The sequence below is a fragment of the Cibotium barometz genome, chromosome 9, assembly GCF_041138505.1.
Source record: "Cibotium barometz isolate CiBa-2024 chromosome 9, ASM4113850v1, whole genome shotgun sequence".
Classification (NCBI taxonomy): domain Eukaryota; kingdom Viridiplantae; phylum Streptophyta; class Polypodiopsida; order Cyatheales; family Cibotiaceae; genus Cibotium; species Cibotium barometz.
This window is the reverse complement of record NC_141054.1, coordinates 35149206-35172996: the sequence shown is the minus strand read 5'-3', so window position 1 is coordinate 35172996 and position 23791 is coordinate 35149206. Positions and strand designations below refer to the sequence as shown.

The following is a 23791-nucleotide window of genomic DNA, read 5'->3' as shown; positions in this document are numbered from 1 at the left end:
AATTTTCCTATAAATAGAAGCCTTCCCTTGTTGAAAAATATATATTGTCTTATGCTTTGTCACTCTACTCCACCTAAGCCAAAATATATAGTGTCTTATGCTTTGTTACTCTACTCCACCTAAGCCAAATTAGATAGAGTCTTATGCTTTGTTACTCTACTCCACCTAAGCCAAATTAGATAGAGTCTTATGCTTTATTACTCTACTCCACCTAAGCCAAAATATAGAGTGTCTTATGCATTGTTACTCTACTCTACCTAAGCCAAGAGTTGTGAATTCTTTAATAATTCACTAGTTTTTGATACTTCTCTCTTTTCTCAATCCCCATTGGTGGCTCCATCAACATACTAAACCAATTGATTGGTTGGGGGCCTCTACCGTGAATAAAGAATCAAGCAAATCATAAGGTAAGTATATTGAATTTTGATCTCTTCTATGATTTCTCAATGATTCTCTCTTCTCAACCCCTCTCAAGCTTGAGAAGTTTAATTGGTATGGTTTTTTAAATGCTATTGAAGTTAATTGGTGAATAGTAGTGAAGAGTTACATAATTTAATAAATGCTATAGAAGTTAATTTCCACTTATATTTAAATTCTAATGGTTTTTATAATTTCTCTCTCTCACTCAAGAAATGGTCATACTCATGACCCATTCTCAATCTAAATGAAGCTTTTCATAAAGCTTTTCCTTAATCCAAGATTAAGCTATGCTTGAGGCCAAATTAATGGCTTTTTGCTATGCTTTTAGTTTATGCACATTGATGATTCAATCCATTATGGATTGATGACCCAATTAGAGACCATTCTAATTGTTTTCTTAATGATCCAATTAGAGACCATTATGGATTGATGATCCAATTAGAGACCATTCTAATTGTTTTCTTAATGATCCAATTAGAGACCATTATGGATTGATGATCCAATTAGAGACCATTCTAATTGTTTTCTTAATGATCCAATTAGAGACCATTCTAATTGTTTTCTTAATGATCCAATTAGAGACCATTATGGATTGATGATCCAATTAGAGACCATTCTAATTGTTTTCTTAATGATCCAATAAGAGACCATTATGGATTGATCATCCAATTAGAGACCATTCTAATTATTTCTTTAATAATGAGCTTTATCCCTTAGAAAAAAAATTGAGATTTATCAGTCATAGTAGCGGAGCTATGGTAAAATTTTTATAGAAATTACGCATAAAATAAATTCATTCAAAGCATAAAAAGAGGACTTCCTACCATATTCTAGGAACTATCATCCTAGATTAATTAAAAGAATTTTATTATGCATGGAGATGTGGATGTTTGCATGTAGATGTAGATGTATAGATGTAGATGTGGATGTGGAGGTGGATGGATGCATGTAGATGTAGATGTATAGATGTAGATGTGAATGGAGATGTGGATGTATGCATGTAGATGTAGATGTATAGATGTGGACGTGGATGTATACATGTAGATGTAGATGTATAGATACGGATGTGGATGTGGAGGTGGATGTATACATGTAGATGTAGATGTATAGATGTAGATGTGGATGTGGAGGTAGATGGATGCATGTAGATGTAGATGTATAGATGTAGATGTGAATGGAGATGTGGATGTATGCATGTAGATGTAGATGTATAGATGTGGATGTGGATGTATACATGTAGATGTAGATGTATAGATACGGATGTGGATGTGGAGGTGGATGTATACATGTAGATGTAGATGTATAGATGTAGATGTGGATGTGGAGGTAGATGGATGCATGTAGATGTAGATGTATAGATGTAGATGGGAATGGAGATATGGATGTATGCATGTAGATGTAGATGTATAGATGTAGATGTGGATGTGGAGGTGGATGGATGCATGTAGATGTAGATGTATAGATGTAGATGTGAATGGAGATGTGGATGTATGCATGTAGATGTAGATGTATGGAGGTGAATGTGAATGTGGATGTGGATGTATGCATAGAGATGTAGATGTATGCATGTAGATGTGAATATACGCATATAGATGTGGATGTATGGATGTGAATATACGATATGCGATGTGAGGGAATCTGAAGTGATGAGATAGAAATGATGTGATGGGATGAGTATACATATAAATGGAATATGGAATAAGTAATGTAGATTGATGAAGGATAATGTGGAAAAATGAAAGTTAAAATAGAAATTGTATTGTAAACTATTTGTAAATACTGTTTGTAAATGCTGTTTGTAAATGATTGTTTTATGTCAAGAATGCTGGGGGGAGCATTTTGACCGTCTTGTGATTAAAGTCGTGATGGTAAAGTTGCAACTGCTGACGGGGAGTCAATGAAGGACGTCTCGCGTAGCAAGGTCGGCCGAGGTCTTGACCAGCCTCGGTGCGATTAAAATGGTGAGCTTCCGGTACGGTGGATGAGGGGCCAAGGAAGCGGCCTATGCGTGAAGCGCTAGGTTACCTGCGAAGGATCCTAGAGGGTGCTGACCATACGGTGCTCGGGCTCTGGGTTGCCTAGGATACCCACGCGTGCGTCGAGGAAGATATTGGAACAGAGTTGGAGTTGTTTTCTGAAATCGAGCATGGATCTGGTTGATTGACCTTGCTGGTCTTCAATGGATGAGTCCATGGCTCCTTATATGGATCTGTTGGTTGATCTTGCTGATCTTCAACGAGAGTCCATCTTGTTAAGTGATTATATTGCCAAGTATTATGGGCTAGGAACTATCGAAACGGCTCCTGAGCGTTCTAGTTGCCAATGATGCCATAGATACTCTGATGAAGGAATGATGGGAAATTAAGAATCAATTGGATAAATTGGAAGATGGTGATCAATGATACTATGGTTTTATTAAAGGATTGTTTTAAACTGGTTGAATCTGGTTGAAAAAGGGCAAGTTCATATTGGGTGTGTGAGTGGTGTGACTAGTTTTATTTTGCATGAACATCCGGCTAGGGGGCCTTGGAACTCTTTTCCTTGGTACCCGGGACAAAACCTAACCAAATTTTTAATTGGATCCCATCACTACAGTGGTTGGGCGGTTGGCTAACCCATGGGATTGGATGGGGTTAGGCTGGACTGATGGATCCGTAAATCGAGACTCAAACTTTTGTTTTTACGATAGAAAAAAAAAATTTAAATTCCGGACAGAAACTGTTCTATGGATAGGAATCAACGGCTGTGCCTCTTGAATGGGGAAAAAAGCGTTGATCCCAATGATCCAAGTGCAAGTTTCTTCCTTGAACTGACTAAGTATCTTATAGATGTAATCGGATCATCTCGATCAGAAATGATCTTGACTACGTTAGAGTAAAAAGTTATCCTGGTGGAATCGCCCGTGCTTTCCGGTAAAGGAAGTTTTTCCGGGTTCGGTTTGGAACAACCGACGGATTAGTCTCTTATCCGGATATCCGTGGCGAGGCCCCGAGTGTGGGACCCCTGTCCCGCGCGAGAAGCGCTACTTCCGCTGCCAGTACCCCGAATCCGTTGCTCGGTGGGAACAGGGATCTTACAGTTGGTATCAGAGCATTTGGTTAATAAAGATCAACTGAGAAGACAAATATATCAAAAATTTATCAAGAGACACAAAAAGATTATAATTGTGTGAGATAATTCATACAATTTGATATTCAAACTGAAACTCGTAATTTGGTAATTGGGTCTTCAGATGGAAGTACCACAATTATATAGAAACCCTGACTTGCTTGAGGCCTAGACATGATAGTATTTACCTTATAATTCCAAGGGCCGTGACTACCCGTATATACCGAGAGTATACTGCAGCTCTTTACTGACAGTATATACGAGTAAATCTAAGACTTGAAATTATAAGCGTTAATGCTATCTAGATGATGATTTCGAATGTGATTGATATGATTTTTAATTCTGTTTGAGAATTGATGAATTGATTTGGATGCTGATTGAAAATGCTGATTGAAAAATGTTGATTTTTAAAAATTAGTTGAAATATAATGAAACCTCAATGAGGGGGAATGGGACGAGTCCCTGTGATGATATTCATAACTAGAAAGATGATAACGAATTCAGCAAATCACTATGAGATTAGTGGGTTGTGCTGTCAGATTGCTACTGTTAATACTTGACTGGTAGATCGAGTTAAGGGATGTCAAATTGAGAACTTACTTGACTGAAATTTCCGTGGAGGAATGTTCCGAAAGAAACTTCTCGGTCTAATGGACCATTATCGTGTTAAAGTTATGAATGATATAATCTGAATGAATTGTTATTTAATGATGAGTTCTATATAAGGGATATTTATCCCAGTGTTCTGTTGGGTTGACCAGAATATAAGGAACCCCAGAATAAAATTGGATCTTAAGAATAAGAGCTGTCCTCTACCTTGCGAGATGAGGACATCTCGCACTTTTTAAGTGGGGTAGAATGTAAGATTCCTCCCCAACCTTCGAAGCATACAGGGGTAAGAATCTTCCTTTCTGATCTTATAATTATTCCCTCTCTAAAATAAAAGAAAGTTTCTGTTTAAAAAAGGAAGACCCTTTCCCTAGAATACTTCTCAGGAGTCCCACCTGTTTTAAGGCTTTAGAACAATGAGTCCAGAAGTGAGAATCGGTGTTTTGGATACCAAGGTTTTGGTTTTCATTCGAGTACGGCCCAAAAGAAGTTCTTTATCTCTTGGGGAGTATAAGAAGTTATCCCCCAGATATTGTGACCCTTATATCTGAATTCAATGAAAGTAGGTGACTTAGCCTACAAGTTTCTTTTATTCCCTCATCTCAAAATTCTTAATGCCTTCTATAGAAAAATGTGTCAAACTCAAATCATGGAAAGACGGTAAAACTTCAGTGGCAAGTTACCGTTGGCTTCTAGGTTACGCTAGCTCCTTCCTTTATATAAGTCGTAATTTTTACTTGCCGCTCACAGTAATCTTACTCCCATCAATCTCCTTTCTTTCTTAATCTCCTTCATGGCTTGGCAACAGGAATTAGTTTTATCCCTGATGATTTCTCACCTTCAAGACGCAAGAGAGTCTGTGAAGAAAGACTTTATAGAACAGTATGAGCGCTCACTTTTTCCTCACCTAGGAACTTCTGTAGCGTAGACCAAATGGCGGACCTATCAAAACATAACTAGGGTAACACCCTGGGGTCAGCAGCACTTTCGTAACAATGTTCGCTTGGCCATGGTTATTGAAGCTTTGGGTTTGGGTCCCCGATACTACTGCGTCATGAGATCAAGGCATCTTGGGTTTTCTGAGCGGGTCTTCTTACTGGCGTGTTTTCTTCCTCATGAGAAGATATGCCTTTATCCCGTTTTTGGCTTGCCTCTCAGAGGTCCTTTTGTTAGAACACCTCATACCACTGAGATAGGTGCGGCAATAACCAGCAGAATCATTCCCATAGATGAGTTACCCTATACTTGTGCAGCTTGTGAGGACTGCTTTTGTGACCATATGATGGACGGGCTTATGGAAGTGTAAAGAGTTCTTCTATCTTACTGTATAAGTCCCGTGAATGAATAAAGTTTAAATCTTGTTCTTATTTTGAATCTTGCTCTCTTTAAGACTTTTTCTTGGTGGTTAATCGTGATTAAAATTTTTCTCTAAGTCTCATATTCGTGCATCTTGCGAAATTATTCCAAGTTGCGAGATGAGGACATCTCGCGTTTTTTAAGTGGGGTAGAATGTAAGATTCCTCCCCCAACCCCTTTTTGATGTTTAGTATCTTCCCCTGTAATCAATCCCTCTTCAGAAATATAAAGACCTTGCTTCTAACTGTTTTAGCCTAGAGAGAGAAAATTATTCTAGAGAGAGAATATTCAGATTATGAATATTTTTGGATAGAAAAATAACTCATCTTATTAAAATAAGTTCCCCTGAAACAGAAATTCAAAAAGAATTTTCCAATGTGCAATTGGAATTAATTGGAAATAGGTATAAAGAACCTTAGTCTAAGGGTCTAGATTTTCAGAAATTTTTAGATTATGGTCCAATTAAGGTTCCTATGGATCAATAGCATCAACCCATGTGTAGGGAGGAGATAAATCCAATTTGAAAAAGAAGATACCCAAAAATGAGTAAATGCTCACATAAGATGAAGAGTTGAAAATGTACAAGGTTTATTAGTAAATAAACACATATGTAAGGAAGGGGAGTTCTTTAAAGGAGGTGCATATTTCACATAAGATGAAGAGTTGAAAATGTACAAGGTTTATTAGTAAATAAACACATATGTAAGGAAGGGGAGTTCTTTAAAGGAGGTGCATATTTCACATAAGATGAAGAGTTGAAAATGTACAAGGTTTATTAGTAAAAAAAACTATGACACATATGTAAGGAAGAGGAGTTCTTTAAAGGAGGTGCATATTTCACATAAGATGAAGAGTTGAAAATGTACAAGGTTTATTAGTAAAAAACTATGAACAATAAAATTTTGACACATATGTAAGGAAGGGGAATTCTTTAAAGGAGGTACATATTTCACATGCTTGAATGAGTTTTAAACTCAAAAATAATGTGATATTTTTATCTCTCATCTCTCTTGAACCAAACCAGATCAAAATGGAACCAAACCGAATCAAAAGTAACCAAACTAGGTCCAAATCTAGTCCAAATTCAACCAAACTGACTTGGAAAATTCTAGAATCAGTTTGTTGGTTAGGAGCTCAAATTTTCCTATAAATAGAAGCCTTCCCTTGTTGAAAAATATATATTGTCTTATGCTTTGTCACTCTACTCCACCTAAGCCAAAATATATAGTGTCTTATGCTTTGTTACTCTACTCCACCTAAGCCAAATTAGATAGAGTCTTATGCTTTGTTACTCTACTCCACCTAAGCCAAATTAGATAGAGTCTTATGCTTTATTACTCTACTCCACCTAAGCCAAAATATAGAGTGTCTTATGCATTGTTACTCTACTCTACCTAAGCCAAGAGTTGTGAATTCTTTAATAATTCACTAGTTTTTGATACTTCTCTCTTTTCTCAATCCCCATTGGTGGCTCCATCAACATACTAAACCAATTGATTGGTTGGGGGCCTCTACCGTGAATAAAGAATCAAGCAAATCATAAGGTAAGTATATTGAATTTTGATCTCTTCTATGATTTCTCAATGATTCTCTCTTCTCAACCCCTCTCAAGCTTGAGAAGTTTAATTGGTATGGTTTTTTAAATGCTATTGAAGTTAATTGGTGAATAGTAGTGAAGAGTTACATAATTTAATAAATGCTATAGAAGTTAATTTCCACTTATATTTAAATTCTAATGGTTTTTATAATTTCTCTCTCTCACTCAAGAAATGGTCATACTCATGACCCATTCTCAATCTAAATGAAGCTTTTCATAAAGCTTTTCCTTAATCCAAGATTAAGCTATGCTTGAGGCCAAATTAATGGCTTTTTGCTATGCTTTTAGTTTATGCACATTGATGATTCAATCCATTATGGATTGATGACCCAATTAGAGACCATTCTAATTGTTTTCTTAATGATCCAATTAGAGACCATTATGGATTGATGATCCAATTAGAGACCATTCTAATTGTTTTCTTAATGATCCAATTAGAGACCATTATGGATTGATGATCCAATTAGAGACCATTCTAATTGTTTTCTTAATGATCCAATTAGAGACCATTCTAATTGTTTTCTTAATGATCCAATTAGAGACCATTATGGATTGATGATCCAATTAGAGACCATTCTAATTGTTTTCTTAATGATCCAATAAGAGACCATTATGGATTGATCATCCAATTAGAGACCATTCTAATTATTTCTTTAATAATGAGCTTTATCCCTTAGAAAAAAAATTGAGATTTATCAGTCATAGTAGCGGAGCTATGGTAAAATTTTTATAGAAATTACGCATAAAATAAATTCATTCAAAGCATAAAAAGAGGACTTCCTACCATATTCTAGGAACTATCATCCTAGATTAATTAAAAGAATTTTATTATGCATGGAGATGTGGATGTTTGCATGTAGATGTAGATGTATAGATGTAGATGTGGATGTGGAGGTGGATGGATGCATGTAGATGTAGATGTATAGATGTAGATGTGAATGGAGATGTGGATGTATGCATGTAGATGTAGATGTATAGATGTGGACGTGGATGTATACATGTAGATGTAGATGTATAGATACGGATGTGGATGTGGAGGTGGATGTATACATGTAGATGTAGATGTATAGATGTAGATGTGGATGTGGAGGTAGATGGATGCATGTAGATGTAGATGTATAGATGTAGATGTGAATGGAGATGTGGATGTATGCATGTAGATGTAGATGTATAGATGTGGATGTGGATGTATACATGTAGATGTAGATGTATAGATACGGATGTGGATGTGGAGGTGGATGTATACATGTAGATGTAGATGTATAGATGTAGATGTGGATGTGGAGGTAGATGGATGCATGTAGATGTAGATGTATAGATGTAGATGGGAATGGAGATATGGATGTATGCATGTAGATGTAGATGTATAGATGTAGATGTGGATGTGGAGGTGGATGGATGCATGTAGATGTAGATGTATAGATGTAGATGTGAATGGAGATGTGGATGTATGCATGTAGATGTAGATGTATGGAGGTGAATGTGAATGTGGATGTGGATGTATGCATAGAGATGTAGATGTATGCATGTAGATGTGAATATACGCATATAGATGTGGATGTATGGATGTGAATATACGATATGCGATGTGAGGGAATCTGAAGTGATGAGATAGAAATGATGTGATGGGATGAGTATACATATAAATGGAATATGGAATAAGTAATGTAGATTGATGAAGGATAATGTGGAAAAATGAAAGTTAAAATAGAAATTGTATTGTAAACTATTTGTAAATACTGTTTGTAAATGCTGTTTGTAAATGATTGTTTTATGTCAAGAATGCTGGGGGGAGCATTTTGACCGTCTTGTGATTAAAGTCGTGATGGTAAAGTTGCAACTGCTGACGGGGAGTCAATGAAGGACGTCTCGCGTAGCAAGGTCGGCCGAGGTCTTGACCAGCCTCGGTGCGATTAAAATGGTGAGCTTCCGGTACGGTGGATGAGGGGCCAAGGAAGCGGCCTATGCGTGAAGCGCTAGGTTACCTGCGAAGGATCCTAGAGGGTGCTGACCATACGGTGCTCGGGCTCTGGGTTGCCTAGGATACCCACGCGTGCGTCGAGGAAGATATTGGAACAGAGTTGGAGTTGTTTTCTGAAATCGAGCATGGATCTGGTTGATTGACCTTGCTGGTCTTCAATGGATGAGTCCATGGCTCCTTATATGGATCTGTTGGTTGATCTTGCTGATCTTCAACGAGAGTCCATCTTGTTAAGTGATTATATTGCCAAGTATTATGGGCTAGGAACTATCGAAACGGCTCCTGAGCGTTCTAGTTGCCAATGATGCCATAGATACTCTGATGAAGGAATGATGGGAAATTAAGAATCAATTGGATAAATTGGAAGATGGTGATCAATGATACTATGGTTTTATTAAAGGATTGTTTTAAACTGGTTGAATCTGGTTGAAAAAGGGCAAGTTCATATTGGGTGTGTGAGTGGTGTGACTAGTTTTATTTTGCATGAACATCCGGCTAGGGGGCCTTGGAACTCTTTTCCTTGGTACCCGGGACAAAACCTAACCAAATTTTTAATTGGATCCCATCACTACAGTGGTTGGGCGGTTGGCTAACCCATGGGATTGGATGGGGTTAGGCTGGACTGATGGATCCGTAAATCGAGACTCAAACTTTTGTTTTTACGATAGAAAAAAAAAATTTAAATTCCGGACAGAAACTGTTCTATGGATAGGAATCAACGGCTGTGCCTCTTGAATGGGGAAAAAAGCGTTGATCCCAATGATCCAAGTGCAAGTTTCTTCCTTGAACTGACTAAGTATCTTATAGATGTAATCGGATCATCTCGATCAGAAATGATCTTGACTACGTTAGAGTAAAAAGTTATCCTGGTGGAATCGCCCGTGCTTTCCGGTAAAGGAAGTTTTTCCGGGTTCGGTTTGGAACAACCGACGGATTAGTCTCTTATCCGGATATCCGTGGCGAGGCCCCGAGTGTGGGACCCCTGTCCCGCGCGAGAAGCGCTACTTCCGCTGCCAGTACCCCGAATCCGTTGCTCGGTGGGAACAGGGATCTTACAATATGGTTAAAATATATCTTGCACAAGTGTTCAAACATCATGGAATGCCGAAGTCCATTGTGGGGGATAGAGATCCCAGGACTACAAGTCTCTTTTGGCGGGCCTTATTTGATAATATGGGCACCAAATTGAACTTCTCATCAGCTTATCACCCTCAAACGGATGGGCAAAGTGAGACTGCAAATTCAGTCGTGTTGGATCTCTTGAAATGTTATGTGGCGGATCAGAAGTCTTCTTGGGAGAAGTACTTACCGCTTGTGGAATTTGCATACAACAACACGGTGCATGCATCTACGGGAAAGGCCCCGTTTGAGATTGTTTATGGTAAGGTGGTTTTGCCACCCATCCTTCGCACAAAGGATGAGATATTTGCAGCTGATGAGTATGTAAGAGACTTGGATATTACTTTTACTCAGGTGCGGACAGCCATTGCAAGGTCACAAGACAAGCATAAAAAGGCTGCCGGACAAGCATAGAAGGCAATTGGATGTTAAAGAGAATGATTGGGTATTGCTGAAATTTGAGAAAGCAAGACTTGCAAAGAGGCCTGGCAAAGAGGGTGCATATCCTAAGCTTGCAACCAGGTACTATGGACCTTTTCGAGTGATCGAGAAGATCAATGAAGTGGCTTTCAGATTGGCATTACCTAGTCATTGGCACATACACAATGCTTTTCATGTGAGTCTTCTTCGCAAGTATGTAGGGCCGGAGCCCAGTGAAATGGTCATTGAGGATCCACTAGAAGTGGATGAGCTTGAGGAGATCTTGCAGCCACAGCAGATTGTGTATCACAAGGAACGCAAGCTTCTTGCAAGCAAAGTTGTGAGGCGTTACCTTGTGAAGTTTAAGAACTATCTTCCCATTGATGCTAAATGGGTAGATCAAGAGTTCTTCAAAGATTGCCCGCATGTGCTTCAGACATATTTGGATGCATTTCAGTTGCGGACAACTGTTTAGAAGCGGGGGGAAATGTCACCATTTGGCCACCCGAATGGTTCACTCTTGCTTTCACACTATGTACATATTGGATTAGTGTCCATGGCTTATGGAATATGCCTATGCAGGTGACACGTGTCATGCTGTATAGTTGGATATGATATTCCGTTGGGACTTGATGTTATCATGCTCGGAATATCTAGAGGACTTGGCTTTCCGCTGGGACTTGTGCCTTTGTGTACATGCCCGGAAACGCCTGGAGGATCAGCTTTCCACTGGGTCTGGTATTGCGTATACTTGCCTGGAAACGCTTGGTCTTATATGGTTTCATGAACGGAAATTGCTCATGCCAATGCTGCATTGCATAGCATCTTTATGTGCTTGCCTGCAAATGAAATTGCATGCTGTTTTCATGCCTGCATGACCTATGTGTAGTTCCGGGTAAAGGGACGCCCGCCCGTGAACCGTGCGTGTGAAACTGTCTGCTGACATGGTTGTGTGGCATGTGAACAGGTGGTAAGTATTTCCTGATCTAGGCTCAAATAGCCCTTAGGACTTAGCCAATATTTATAAGTGAGTGCGTTCCCATTTTATTAAAGTTTGGGCGCCCAAAAGTCACTTATAAATTATGACCTCTTCCAAGTTCACACTCACTGAAGTCCGGAGGCGGACAAGACTCAATGTCCAGGACCTGATCCTCCCCTTTTACTCATAAATGGGCATCTCCCCATGTCCTTTCACCTGATTGGACCCCAATTCACTTACTTATTAAGAGAAATTCGTGTTTTCTCTTCATGAGGATTTTTGGAGGCTGAAAACTCTGTTTTTCCACCATTTCTCTCCATTTCCAAGCTCTCCATAGCCATACCCAACTTGCTAGGGTGTTTTCCAAGCTTCCAAGAGTGTTTCCAAGTGCTAATCACTCTCCTACTCACTCCCAATGACTGAAATTCAGCAAAACAGCTCTCATTTTTGCTGTAATTACTGGTCTTTTTGCTGAAAACCCTAATTTCAGCCTTCCTTTCTCAAGTTGAACCATAGGGGAAGCTTTCCCAAGGTTCCCTTCATCCTCTTGAAGACTTTTGTCGCGAAGGATTGCGGCAAATCGAAGATATCAACACTTCTAAAGCTTCCAACGCGAAGGCTTCCGCTTGCAACAACTTCTATGAAGACTGGTAAGGTAATTGGACAATGTATTGTCATTACTTACTCAGTAGAAGGGCAGGACTCCTTGTTTAGCCGCCCTGTGTAGTATTTCTCTTGTCCTATGTGCTCTTGAAGATGTTGCTACCTTGCTTGGTAGAACATAGAGCCAATGGTAGAGAATATGGGCACTGAAGTCGGGCCCGGCATCAAGGCAGCTCCTTGGTGATCTACATCGACATACCATTGTTTTCTAAATGCTGAATTTCATATGCATTGGCATGGAGGATTTGGCAATGGATGCCCGTGAAACTATGTATTGAATTTCTCCAATAGTAATACAATTTACTCAAGGGAGGGGTCGGCCGTTCCAGCTCATTGTGTGCCTCTTGTCATTTCAGCAATTTACTTCTTGTATTTGAGCAAGTGTCCTTCAAATCTTAGTGTATTTAAGTGTATTGATTAGCATTGTGTTCAACCAAGTTACATTGGTATCAGAGCATACGGTTCTCTTTCACTTCTATCGTGAGAGACGATCACCGTGAAAACATCTACGAAATTGCGCACTGGGATCGACTAACTCTCTAGGTGAAGATCACAACCTAACTCAGCAAAGAAAACATCTACGAAATTGCGCACTGATGCTTTCGAAACCAGTGTCGTCCAAACACCTAAGTTAACCATTATAAACCAGAATTAACATCAGATTAAAGGGTACCAACACATTTAAACACTTATATTAGGAAGTGTTGCTGAGTTACAACAAATAGAGAGTGGGACTGCAAAATCTCTCTCCAAAATACTGGAGCATCTTCCATTACAAAGGACAAAAACATGACCCTTTTAATCGACATAGATGCATAACTCTGAATATATATATGTGACTGAGACACACGCCTGTCCCAAATCAGTCCAAATTCTCCCACCAGGTTCACACGATACACATGATCACTAGGTGCATCTTCACTCCCAACTTCTGTAAAATAATTTTGCCATTAATGAAGTTGTGAGTGCTATTAGGGTCAAAAAGGATGTGCACAGCCCTCCCTAACACCGACTTACACATACGTATTAAGTCGTTAGGACCAAAGATTGCCATGCTGAAAACATATTCCATGCAAGCACTCTGACCTAAAACAATAATATCTACGAAAGAACTTCAGGTTTACTTGTGACTTCGGTCAAATGAGCCGCCGTGGTCTTTGTCGTTGGACAACTCACCTTTATATGGCACCATGAGAAACACTAGCCCTTCCTAATGCTCTGGAGGATCTCCTGATGCTTCTGATCCTTCTTCTCATTGGGTTCACCCGAAGACTGGGTTTGGTCTAGTGGATCCTTCTCAGACTTAAACTTATGTTTACGCCTGGAATCTTGCTCAAAGGTTCCTGTGGTTTGAGGTTTCTCAAAGGCGGTTCTTCAACGTCTGGCCAACCATGGTCTCTTCATAAATCCTAGCATAGCGGATGGCATCCTCCAGTGTCTTGCTATGATTATTATTTACCTAGAGCTTGCGTTCTCGTGCCAACCCACAGATAAAAAGCCCACACAACATTGTGGCATCCATGTGTGTCGCTTAGGGCTGCGACTCTTTGCATCTTTGCAAATATGTGTTGAAAGACAGGTTTCTCATGTCCAAGTCCATAAACTTGAGCCACTATATCAAACTCATCCTCCACTTGGAGAAACTCATCGCGAAACACTCTCAAAATCCACCCAAGTACTCAGTTTATTGTTGAGTTCTCTCCATCATGTCAGGGCTTCCCCCCTCAGGAGACCCCTAACCATCTGCAACTTCTCAACTTCCAGGAACAAGTGAAACTCAAAGAGTACGTTCTAGCGGTTGATGAGCCAAGAGTCCACCTAGGCTTCCCGGAACTCTACTCGAAGTTGAACCATATACTCCTCGAAGTAAGTTTTCTCAACCCCCCCAACCACCTTTTGCTACACCTCCAGGTGTTCTCTTGACCCCTAAGGACAATCTTCCTCATGGTTCAAAACATCATCAATGAGTGGAGCTGTGATGCCATGATAAAGGGAGAAGAAAGGTTTACTATTGCAAGGATTCTGAAAATTCTGAAAAGTCGGAGGAAGAAAAAACAAGTTTCACGCGAGAAACAGGAGAAAAGTACGCAAAAATAAGGGGTCCCACATGTACTCCACGCACGAGAGATGAAGATCCGGCGATAAATCCTCGCGACGGACCTTCAATCAATCTCGTAATGGGCTCAGTACAAAGGGCCTAAGGCCATCCCTCTTTTATGGCTTAAAAACATCCAAGTGCTTTTTCCCAAAAAAAAAAACAGCCTTTTATAAACTGTCCGCAAAAAATTGCCCCACCCCTTGCTATGAAAAAAAAAAACAGCCACAAGTTTTTTCATAATAAAAGTAACATGACTGTTGAGTTAAAAAAACAATAGCCCTATAACTGGCATCAAGTTTTTTTTTTTTTTTTGGGGGGCTTTCAGCCTGCTCTGTCTCCATGTGCCAGTCTACCATATATTTGGCTAATTCAGCCTCTGTACGGTCAACTGCTGCTGCTGTACGGCCTGCTGACCTGCACAATACAGTACAGATCTGTTCGGTCTGGTCCATGCGTACAGCCCTACGCACAGAATCCCTGCTGGCTTGCCCAGCTGCTGTCCTATGCAGCCCTTTTCTGGTGGGTGTGACTGCAACCTGGCTGTCTGCTGTAGGTGCCCTAATCCAGAGCTCATCCAGCATTCAAACAGTCGCCTACTGCTCACAGAAGCTACACGTGATGCCCTCTTTCCTTTCCTACATGTCTCTGGGTGCTAGACGATAGCCGATGTAACACCACGTGCAGCATAACATAAGCAACCTGCAGTGCTTCCAGAGTTCAGAAAAGCCTAGGGTTAAAGTCAAGAACCAGGGGTTTCCCAGGGCAATCCCGCCCGCAAGCATGCATACCAATGTCCTCGTTACCCCCCCTTCTCTCAGAATCCACATGCACCTTACCTTGCAAGAAAAACCTGAAAAAGCACCTACTCCTTGCAAATTCAAAATGCAGATATGGAGACCAAGAGATACCTAGCTTAGGCAACCTTGATAACAACATGACGCCATGCAAACCTTGCTTTTTTCCCCCCTCCGTAACTAGGCTTGGTCTAATACCAACTGTAAGATCCCTCCAAGATTCAACCTAATACACATGCACAAACAAGGTTAGAGAAACCAAATAAAAGGGGTGCAGGCAAACTCACCATCCAACCATAGGTTCGCGTCCACAAACCTCCCCCGAGCCAATCGCTAAGGTTCCACTCCTACAAGTCCATGCCAATCAACCCTAGCGTCCCATACCACCGGTGCTTGCCCACAGGGGCCCTCGGCAAGACTACCCGTGACCCACCATGTCCATGGTAGGCGTAAGCCTATTGGTCCAGGTCCAGACCACAATGAATCAATAATAACCCAAGCCTCACTTATATAGTGCTTATTGTTGCTATAAATAATGGTCTAGTCATAAATAGCCAATAACCTTGGGTTTATTAATATTGAACCTTAGCCATCCATCTAAGCCTGCTTTCCCTAATCCTAGGGCTCCCCTAACCCTACTGGATTATTCCCTAAACCCAAGGGTTAGGGCTAGGTACATAATAGATTCTCCATATCAATACAATGCAAAGAGCTCATGTTGTGTAGTGTCCTCCTCCACGAGAGAGTGCAAGGTTGTGCTGAAGTCCACCTCCTCCGATCCATGTCTAGGAACTACAATTAACCGGTGGAAGGTCCGGATCAAACCCCATGTGGTATTCTTCTTCAATAATAGTACCATCCTCCTCCATGACATCCAATTATAGTACCATTCTCCTCCACGAAATAGTGCAAGGTTGTGATGAAGTCAACCTCCTCTGATCCCTATCTTGGATCCACAATTGAACGGTGGGGGGTCCATCAGCACCAGCAGCCCAACCCACACACCTCCTCATACCTCCTCCATCGGGCCATCAGGACACCAACCACGCTCCTAGGGAGTCACCATTGATAGAGCAATCGTCTTATGTCGTGCTCGTCGGCCACGCCCACCAGGATCCCGACCACGGCATCCTCACCATCGCCAGATCAGAGCCATTATTGCTCAGCATCGGAGGCGCCTACCTCGCTTCTACGACCTCTCCATTCTAGACAGCCCCATGGCGGAGATATTTGTTATGAGGAGAGGACAACACTTACCTGATCAGCATACATGGATCTACTTGATATAGATTTTCCAATATTTTCTACCTAGGAGTCTTACTTACAGTTCTTATAACTGATAGTCAGTTTATTGTACTTTTCAGTTTCAATTGGTTGTTCCCTTTGATGAGACACCAACTTCATATGTACTCTCAGTTTTGGTCGCATAGGCCATTATGGCCTCTTAGCGACGTTAATATATCATTTCATTTCTCTCTCATATGGGAGATCATCCTAACTAAGTTACACTCAAGGACATTGTTAAGTTCTCAATCTTGTGGTTTCTTTATTTCCTATTGAAACCCATTCAAGACTAGCCTGTTCCAACATGTTACCCTGCCTTGACGTGCAGCCAAGCCGATTTCTCTATTGAGAAAAACAGAACCACAACCCTTGACATGACAACATCCCATTACATAAAAGTCCTAGAATTTAGAATTCTCACACAATTTTCTTCACTTCTAATAGGAATTCTATTTTGGCTATCTATTAATTAACTAGTCTAGAATATTAGACCCTAAAAGCACAAAATCAAAGGTTTGACACCAAGGTTTTCATTTAGTCTGAAATCTTTGAACATGGGCCGATTTCTCTATTGAGAAAAATAGAATCACAACACTTGACATGACAACATTCCATTACATAAAGTCCTAGAATTTAGAGTTTTCACACAATTTTATTCACCTCTAATAGGAATTCTATTGTGGCTACCTATTAATTAACTAGTCTAGAGTATTAGACCCTAAAAGCACAAAATCGAAGGTTTGACATCAAGGTTTTCATTTAGTCTGAAATCTTTGAACATGGGCAAATTAGCAACATGAAACACATAATAATAATCGTTTTTTTCTTTAAAAACTTTGGACTAACAAATGACAACATGGCTATAGTTTCAGGAAACAATATACCATATACAAAAGTAATAATAGAATGAGATAAACCTACAATGGCAACACTTTGGGCATCTTACTATATATAATGAAAGTGTGAAGTGTGACTATACATTCTACTGCACCATAGATTGAATTCACCGTTCAAGACCAAAAGTTTTGGATAAAAAAAGCTTTGTTCCTTTTTGAAGCAGAGCTTTGTGTGACCATAAAAATTCAATCTCTTAGCTAAGGGTGATTTTAAAATTAAACACGTTTAATTTTTTATTGGAAAACCCATGGCTTGCCCACCCATAGACTTACGCCCGTAACAAGTGAAATTAAAAAGCTTAAATAACAAATCAAATTAAATCATGGCTCCTTTTATACTCTCCTATTATTATTTAGTGGGATTAATAGTGGGACATGCGTGATCAATTGTCAGGGTACATCTTAATGAAGGTTTGTGGGGTTATGTATGTGCTAGTTAGGGCAAAAAAGTTAGCTTTTACTTAATACCAAGGAAAGAACATCAACGGTCTTTTTTAATGAAAATAAGGCAATTATTTATTTCATGGTAGCACACATGATCACTTTTGACAGAATTAGAGTAATTGATAAATGAAATTTTCATAATACCCCATAATCTTCTTGTGAGAGGCGGCGGGCTATTAGGAGATTCAACGAGAATGACAAAATCCGAGATGCAACCTGCGAAACTGAGCAAACCCATGTGGTAAAAAATCAATTTTCCAACTGGGTTGAATTTAAAAAAGAAAACGAAAAACCCCCCCAACCCCCCCCCCCCCCCCCCCCACAAAAAAAAAAGTCCTTACTCATGAGTTGAAAAAAAGTATGGAGCAGAGGGGAGCTCCCCTCCTGAATTGCGCTCCGAGGCATTGATGGGTTCGTGCTTCTTCTTCCTTTAGTCTGTAGAACGAAAAGGAAATGCAGAAAAGGGAGCCAAAAGAGTAATGTTTTAATTTTACAACTATTCTCTTTAGGCTATCTATTAATTTGAGTACAACTATAATTATTTACCTTATATAAGCTCTTTTGGCTATCTATTTAATTAATTAGTCTAGAATAATATTTAGAGCCTACAAGTAGGAAATTCTAAGGTTTGATACCAAGGTTTTCATTTAGTAGGAAGTCTTTGAATATCATACTTTTTTGGGTAATTAGAACAAGTGTCCATGCATGCATCTCTTGTTGGGCTCTATCGCACATTAAACTAGGTCACTCTCTCTCTCTCTCTCTCTCTCTCTCTCTCTCTCTCTCTCTCTCTCTCTCTCTCTCTCTCTCTCGGGGGCGATATTGTGCGTAGGATTGAAAAGTGCTCTCTCTTTCTCTCTCTAGGGGCATGGGGAGGCTGAATTTGATGTCTCTTTCTATCTCTCCAGTTCTCTATGCACTATAGATGCCCTCTTTGTGTTAAGCTTTGCATGTAAACCAGAAAGCAAGATGGGATTTGGAAGGTGCTAAGTAGAAAATTGGGCTTCAACCTACTGTAAATGAGTGCCTTGAAGTCTTCTCGTTGTTGGTAACACTACCTCTAAATGGAGGAGATCACTTAGGTCTATTTCCTCTGTTTTTTCCCAAACCAGGCTGAGCATGATGTCTTTTGGGGGCGAGTAGGAGGAGCTTGGCGAGGCATGTAATAGGATGTATCTAATAGCCATACCTACAATAGGCTTAGGGGCAGTAGGGGTGGTGTGGGAGGTAGGTAGGAGTGGTGGAAGGGATATCTCAATGTGGAGGGGAGGCTGGTTGGCCACATGTAAAGGTGGGCACGAGATGAGGTGCATATTCACCTTAATGATGAACCTTAGGCATTAATTAGTCCCCCTCTTTAATACATAATATCATCATTTGGGTGAATATATATGTACCCAAGATATTGGGTATTAAATGTGGAGCACTAATTAATGTTGAGCCTTAGACATTAATTAGTCCCCCCCTTAATACCCAATATAGTCATTTGGGTGAATATGTATAGTCATTTATTTAGGTAGGTACGATCATCAACGCATTTGAGATGGACTCAAATAGATCATCAACGCATTTGAGGTACGATCATCAACACATTTGAGATGGACTCATATATATATATATATATATATATATATATATATATATATATATATAAAATGTAAAATGATATAAATATTAGATTATATCCTATATATTAGATGGGTCTTTTCTATGTAAGTCATTAATTTATGCACACCTTAAGGGTCAACCTTAGTTGAGGACCCTTTACACGTGGAAGAAGAGACTAAATGTAGAAGGTCCAACCCCTCTCTCTCTCTCTCCACGTAGAGCTCGGGGCTCTGGTTTTGATTGCCCCCCTATCTCCTTCTTATGTGCCTAGAGAGGAAGAAACATCCTTGCAACTAAAAGAAAGAGAAGAAAGAAAGATAGATGACGCAAAGACTGAGAGAGGGAAATTATCTATGGGGAGAGAGAGAGAGAGAGAGAGAGAGAGAGAGAGAGAGAAAATGAAATGAAATGAAATGATATATTAATTTCCTCAAAAGGCCAAAATGACCTATGAGACCAAAAAGGTTACAACAATTGGTGGATCTTATACAATGTCTGTGTAAGAAAAGCTAAAACAACTAACTGAAACTGAAACAACAACTATGAGGAAAAGTAAGGTACTAGGAGCTCCTAATGGATAGCATCTAGGAAGGAAAACTCCAGCAACAAAGGTAAGCATCATATACATCACTATCCAAAGATGTCTCTCATCGGTCGATGGCGGATATCCTCAATGTCCTCCATGGTGAGTACTCTGACTGGACGTCTCCCATGCCGTGCTAGTATGGTCCTGATCCTCTGTTGTAGTCTCCGCTGGTGTCGAGATGGGCCTCTCATCTTGGGGCGCCTGGACCGCCCTAGCTCTATAGCCCGAGAGAGAGAGAGAGAGAGCGAGAGAGAGAGAGAGAGAGAGAGAGAGAGTGAATCTAGGTGTGCAATAAGTACAATGAGTGGGGAAGGGGATGGAGCTCTACTACTAGGAGAATGCAAAGCTATATGCATGGAGTGTACAATCATGATATGCAACCTAGCTAGCTCCATCCTGTACCATACTGGGGGTATAAAATGGTATACATCGATGAAGGGGGTGTCCACAGCTCCCTGAAGAACATGCCTGGGTGTGCTCTGAAGCGAGCAAGTCACTCCGCACCCTCCCTGTGAAACTGAGCTCTGATCTGTGTCATCTCTCTCTGGTATAGGCGTGGTGTCCGAAAGCCAGGTGTCCTCTGTCTCCTGTGGGCTCTGAGTGTCTCTGCTCTCTGGAGAGTAATTCCCTACCGTATAGGGGCTGGGAGTGGGATGGATCTCTGAAAAAATGTTGTAATCTGTGTCTGTCGTCCCCCCTCTGGAGCTGTCTGAGCCTGTAATGATGTCTCTCTGTGGCGCTGTATGTCTAGAATGAATCTCCCCAGCATGCGCTGGTCTGCTGCCTCAAAGATCTGGCGTAGGGAATGTCGCTCTCTGAATAAAATGGGATATCTCTCTCTGATGGCTGTATATGCTCTGCATCTGCATACATAATGCTCCTCACTCTCCACCTCCTCTCTTCACAATCTGCATACCCTCTCCTCTCGGGGGACCCGTGCTGCTCTGCCAGTCCCAATCTCCAATCGGTGTGATGAAACTCTAAGCTGACCAATAGCCACTCGGGAGCCGTGTGGTAAAAAGCCCTCCATGTATCTAGGCCTCTCTATAAATCCATCATCAGTGATACTCATGAAGTGATCTCTGTAGTATAGCATCTTCGGTGGAAGAGGCTGTGTAGGCGATATCCATGTCTCTTGTGTATATTAACGTCTTCAAAAGGCCAAAGTGACCTATGAGACCAAAGTTACAACCATGTGACATCTGATACACAGTCTCGAAAAGAAAAGAGAGAGCCCCACAATACATCAGTAGGGGGGGAGCTAATGCTACTAGTCAAAATGGGGTACATGAGTAAATGGATACATGAATACATGAATATGGGGGAGAGAGAGGTAACTATCCTTTGCGCTCTAGACCCTATCATAATTAATCTAAGCAATAAAGAATAATGCTAATCACATGCACAATGATGACACAAAGAAGTAGAAAGAAAGAAAGAAAGTTGTATTAAACGTCTTCAAAAGACCCAGTGGGTCTATGAGACCAAAATTGATACAATAGTGTCCATGTAATCTCATCATGGTACAAAAGAAAACAAAGCTAGAGCTATGAGCTGAGAATGACAAATCCGAGCTAGAGAGAAGGAAAAGAGACAACTCTTTACCTAACCTACTCTAATTGTATATTACTAAATAGATGAGTAATTACAATATCGGTAAAGATCTAAATCGAATCCAAGCCTTGAATGACATGCATGAATCGATGCAATGCATAAACTAATGCTTATTCCCCTCCTTTATGCATTAATGGAAAACGGTGATATGGAGGTGTACTCTACTGATCCAAATGTCGTGATTGCATGCCCTTGGTCTAGCCTCTGCAACCTCTATCTCTAAATGATTGTGAATGACCCCTAGCCTGCCTTTATATAGGAATCTAATGGCAAGTCATATTCAAGTCAGCAAGCCCCTTTCAAGCCATAAAACATTATCAAAAATTCTATAAAATGTGTTCATATTGTGTCCAATACTTGTCCCAACCATTGGTGCATGTTCTGGGCACCTATGAGACTACCAAAACGGCTCCAAATTGCCCATATACGACCTTTAACGGTAACGTGCGGAAGCTTACAGACAAGACTATACTTCGGATAACGAATATTCAGCCCCTTGGTTCCTAACGATTTGCACAATGTAGTGGAAGTAAGAGAGAGAGAGAGAGAGAGAGAGAGAGAGAGAGAGAAATGAATAAAATGAAATGATATATTAACGTCTTCAGAAGGCCAAAATGACCTATGAGACCAAAAAGGTTACAACAATTGGTGGATCTGATACAATGTCTATGTAAGAAAAGCTAAAAAAGCTAAAAACAACTAAACAACTAACTCAAAGTGGAACAACTATGAGGAAATGTACGATACTAGGAGCTCCTAATGGATAACATCCGGGAGGAAAACTCCAGCAACAAAGGTAAGCATCATACACATCACTATCCAAAGATGTCTCTCATCGGTCGATGGCGGATATCCTCAATGTCCTCCATGGTGAGTACTCTGACTGGACGTCTCCCATGCCGTGCTAGTATGGTCCTGATCCTTTGTTGTAGTCTCTGCCGGTGTCGAGATGGGCCTCTCATCTTGGGGCGCCAGGACCGCCCCAGATCTATAGCCCGATCAATCAATGTACCTCTGGTGCGGCTGTACTCTGGGGCTAGCTGCAATGCCTGCTGGCCTGACTACTCAATCTCTGGTCGAAAGAAGTCTGTAATCTGCCTCTGTAGGTGTCTCTCCCTCTCTGATCCCCTCCCTCTCAAGAGACCCTCTCTATGTCTACGTAGCTCGAGCAAGTACAATCCGAGGCGTCTCTGATCCTGGTATCTCATGACTCTAGAAAGTGGTCCGAAGCCCTCTCTAAACAGGCAGTGAAAATGGCCTCGTATCTCATAATATACTGGACAGTGACATATGTAATGTAACTCTGTCTCTGGCTCCATCTGGCACAACTGACAAATCCTGGCCTCAGCTGGTACTCCTCTGAATCTGCCAGTCTCAATCTCTAGCTGGTGTGAGGATGTGCGCATCTGACCAATAGCACACCGTGTTAAAAATAGTATCTCACGTGGGAATGCCAGCTGGCCTAGGTGGACTTTTATTGGGTTTAATTATCATATTGAGTCGGCCAACTCCCTTGTGTGGGTATAAATATCCTTGCCTTCCATTGTAAATCTTATCTTCATTGCTAATCAGGTCAAGCACAGTTCGGCTACATCTCTCTCTCTCTCTACGTGTGCGTGTGTGTGTATTTCCGCAGCTACATTCTTGACATGGTATCAGAGCCGCAGGCTCTCGACCCTCGGACACAAAGCACGAAGGTGGGCAGTACTGCAGAGAAGGTGCTGTGAGCAGCCGTGAGCAGATAGCCGTTTTTATTGCAGACAGCAAGTGAGCACCAGGCTGCGTTTCTGGGTGGCACAAGCTTGCACACCAAAAGCAGCAGAGAAGCCCGCGGTTTTTTGTTGCAGGTGGCAAAGCAGGGCAGCCAAGTATTGGCAGCTGCGTTTTCTTGCAGACAGAGCAAGCAGCAATGCGAGTGTCTTGGCGGCTGTAACAAGGCAGAAGTCAAGCACTACAGCAAGGTGCAGGCAGCGCAAGGTGTTGAAGGTGGCCACTACAAGGCGGCAGAGAGCAGCCAGAGCGCGGAGCAGATCCAGACGCCCGAGGGTTCGCGGATCCTCACATCGGAGACAGTGCCTACACCGGAGGATTCAGAGCATCATTGTGAGGCATCGGGCTCGTCCGACAAGGCATCTCACTATGGCAGATATCCAGGCCATCCGGCAGAGACCCATGCTAGAGCTCCTAGGATGATTACCACTCCAGCCATATACTG

General features: G+C 41.0%; 1 protein-coding gene across 18 annotated transcripts in view; it reads right to left on the bottom strand.

Moving 5' to 3' along the window:
- LOC147635516 (uncharacterized) overlaps nt 1-23791 on the bottom strand; it is an 87474-nt gene that overhangs the window by 32203 nt on the left and 31480 nt on the right. For 12 of the 18 annotated variants that reach the window (XM_086802830.1, XM_086802831.1, XM_086802835.1 and 9 more), the window contains 2 exons: nt 18110-18203; nt 17913-17992 (listed from right to left, as the gene is read on the bottom strand). The exons of 4 other annotated variants lie outside the window; for them this stretch is intronic. In XM_086802830.1, coding sequence (XP_086658956.1) covers nt 17913-17992; nt 18110-18173 — 144 coding nt within the window. In that variant the 5' untranslated portion in view covers nt 18174-18203. The remainder of the gene's footprint in view (nt 1-17912; nt 17993-18109; nt 18204-23791) is intronic. 2 more of the 18 variants (XM_086802844.1, XM_086802842.1) reach the window with 1 other exon arrangement.